The sequence below is a fragment of the Quercus lobata genome, chromosome 4 (assembly GCF_001633185.2).
Source record: "Quercus lobata isolate SW786 chromosome 4, ValleyOak3.0 Primary Assembly, whole genome shotgun sequence".
NCBI classification, from domain to species: Eukaryota; Viridiplantae; Streptophyta; class Magnoliopsida; order Fagales; family Fagaceae; genus Quercus; species Quercus lobata.
In genome coordinates, this window is record NC_044907.1 from 38,907,602 (window position 1) to 38,910,599 (window position 2,998).

General features: G+C 36.0%; 1 protein-coding gene across 1 annotated transcript; it reads left to right on the forward strand.

The window, feature by feature from the left end:
* The first annotated feature begins 408 nt into the window (after positions 1-408).
* LOC115984104 lies at positions 409-1,647 on the forward strand. The gene is made up of 2 exons (XM_031107007.1): positions 409-856; positions 1,050-1,647. Exons 1-2 carry the CDS (start codon positions 737-739, stop codon positions 1,350-1,352), a joined length of 423 nt encoding a protein of 140 aa, XP_030962867.1. The 5' UTR covers positions 409-736; the 3' UTR covers positions 1,353-1,647.
* Positions 1,648-2,998: the final 1,351 nt, after the last annotated feature.

Sequence of the window (2,998 nt, forward strand, 5' to 3'; positions counted from 1 at the left end):
TAAACTTTAAACTGCAAGGGAAGAGGTAGACCAAGTGGTCATTATCACACATCTTAAGGGTGTTTGCTGTCTATATGCATCTAATTAAAAAGGTTTCCTACTTTTTGATCATAGAATAATCATAATAAGTTTTTCAAGGTAAAAAGGCAGCAAGGGCGAGAAACAAGGAGGCAAGCGGTGAAAATAGTGAATCTCTAACACATAGTGGAGGAATGAAGTACTTCCTAGCCTCGGTAAACACAATTAATTAGGCAGGCAATGGTTTATGGTCCTTCACCCTCTATTATTTTTCTTCTATATAATAGGAAAATCTCTAGCTTGGACTCTCTTTGCTTCTCTCTCTCTCTCTGTGTCTCTGTCTCAGTCTCTCTCTCTCTCCCTATATTTAGAAGAAGGGTCCGTGTTGGTTCTCTTTTCCTGGTGGGGGGTCTGTATTTTGGGACCCAATAGATTGAAATTAATGTGAGAAGGAAGGGACAAAAGGGAGGAGGCCGCCCATATCTTCAATTTTCTTTCATACTTCTCCTTACCCATGCACTTTCATGTTCTGCAAGACCAACTCTTTAATTAACTCTAGTACCTGCATTTAATGCTAGCTCTCTTTTGCTTTCTCACTATATTAAACCTCAACCATTCCCACTAGTCAGCCAACAAATACTACATTGCTTCCTTGCTAGCCTAGCCATCCATCAACCTTAATTTCAAGCTTTTAGACTATACTATATCTTTCATAAAAATGTCAATCACTTCTTGTCTGATTTTCCTTTTATGCCTTTCCATATTGCATGCATGTAATGCCCGCCATATTCGAGTAGTTGATAAGAAGCTGGAGAAGAAATTCCATTTTTCCATTAAGGTTTGTACTTTTTTTTTTTTCAATTTTTTTTCATTCATAATTAAGTTACACATGCACCAATAGGTCTTGAACTCATGACCTCACCCTCCACCTAGAACTTGCGTACTAATTGAGCTAAAGCTCAATGGCCAGATGTTAAAATCTTCATCTTCTTCTTATTTTCAAGTGTTTGACATCTTGAGATTTTGTGCAGAATGATGAGAAGATGGGTCCTGATCTATCTAAGGTGAAGTCTTCCTTTTCAAAGCAAAATGAAGTTGACAAAAAAGATAGCATTTCTGAAAGTACCACCTCAAATGATGACATTCAAAAGCCAAAAAAGACAAGGAGGAATCAGAAAACAATGAAGGTGGTAGCAAAAACTTCAGGTGCTGTTCAAACTGAGTCTCTTGTTTCGGTTCCTTGGGCTGTGCCTCACAAGAAACGCAGTGAAAAGAATCCTGGCTTTAACTTGGACTACTCACCACCAAAGACACACCCTCCTTCTCACAACTGAGCAGCAGAAATCTACAAAATTCCCTAGCTAATTCCTTCTTTCTAATAGAAAGAGAGAGGGATCTTCTACTTTATCATATATCCTGAGAAACAAGAAGACCTAGTAGGGCCTCACTATCCTATCCTAGCTAGGGCTCAAATGTTTAGTCTTGTCTGCATAACTATAGCATCTTAATTAATTATATATATGGCTGTATAACATAGGCTGATGTTTTATGTGTGACCAAGCCTTTTATCTTAATGTACATCAGAAAATGACTATATATATGGGTGATGAGAAATGTCTCTACTTGGTCAATCTTTTCATCCTTTTCATTGTCAAAGATGCTTGCCATCATCATATACCCTTCTCGATCTTTTTCAACTTGAAATTTTCATTATCATGGTCATCCTAGTCAATTGGTTAAATAAGACTATGGTAGCTACTAATTAATTTGGTGTGTATGGTCTAACACCTAATGTGCAAGCTTAATACATAGTGTTGAATTGGTGATCATTAGTACTGTACTACTGTCATTACTCAGTGATGGTATTGCACTAATTTGAGGTAAAAGCTTTGTTTTTGGTGTGGGTTAGCCGTAGGCACGAGAGACAGCCCTAATTATTAGTTAATTTGTTAGGTGTAGCAGTTTGATAGTTAATGCAATTTTCTTCACCTTGTCTTAATTATTGACGATGTGATAAAGCAAATAGGGTATATGAATGCATATACATAGACAATTAAACATATATTATAGATACGTGTGTACACGCTTAAAAATACATGCAAATGGCATGGATTCATGCATGTGTACACCGTAGGTACAATGTGGTGCAAGGTGCAATATTGGCTGTGCATGTATTTGGAAAGGACATGTAAGGTGTAAAATGCAGTGCTTCTGTGGAAATTTTTCTGAAGTATACTTCAAAAGTCGTACATGCTGGGGTTTCTATATTCTCTGATTCTCTTTTCTTGCTTAATTTTCATGCGAGGAGTTCTTCTTTAATTGCTTCCTTTTCTTATTAGAAATCACAACTTAAGTTTTTGAAACTCATTGCTAAACCAATTCCTGTCATTAGCCTTGATTTAACTACTATCCAATGAAACTATGTTGCAAATATATGTTTAATTATCACATTCATTGGTGGAAGAAATCTTTAATCTATTTTTGTAGTGGATTCATTCATAATAGAATGACTATATAAGCTCAGAGCTTAAAACTTAAACTACTGCATTCTCTGAATGAGATCAATGAATCTAAAGTATTGAAGAAATTGGCTGAAGATACATAAGACATCATCAATTGGTGGTCCTATGTTGTATGGGGAGCAGTTGGTTCTTCTTAAATGAGGGAAGTTGTTACGTGTGTCCCCACTCTTTCAGTAGATGTTTGAAAATTTCAACATGGTATTGGTATCTTTGGTTACAGGCAATTAATGCTTGTGAACGCTGTAGTGTCTGATTGGTGGATTGGTTCATATATGTTGGATGTTTTTGTCTAACCTTTGGTCATTTTTTACTCATTGGTCGTATATACATTCATATCTTTGGTTACTATGTTAGTCCTAGTAAGTAATCAAATTGATCAGTTCTAAGGGCAATTAGGAGTTTGGTTAAATATTACATAGATTTGCTAAGAACTCAAATTCTTCCACCAATTTGATATA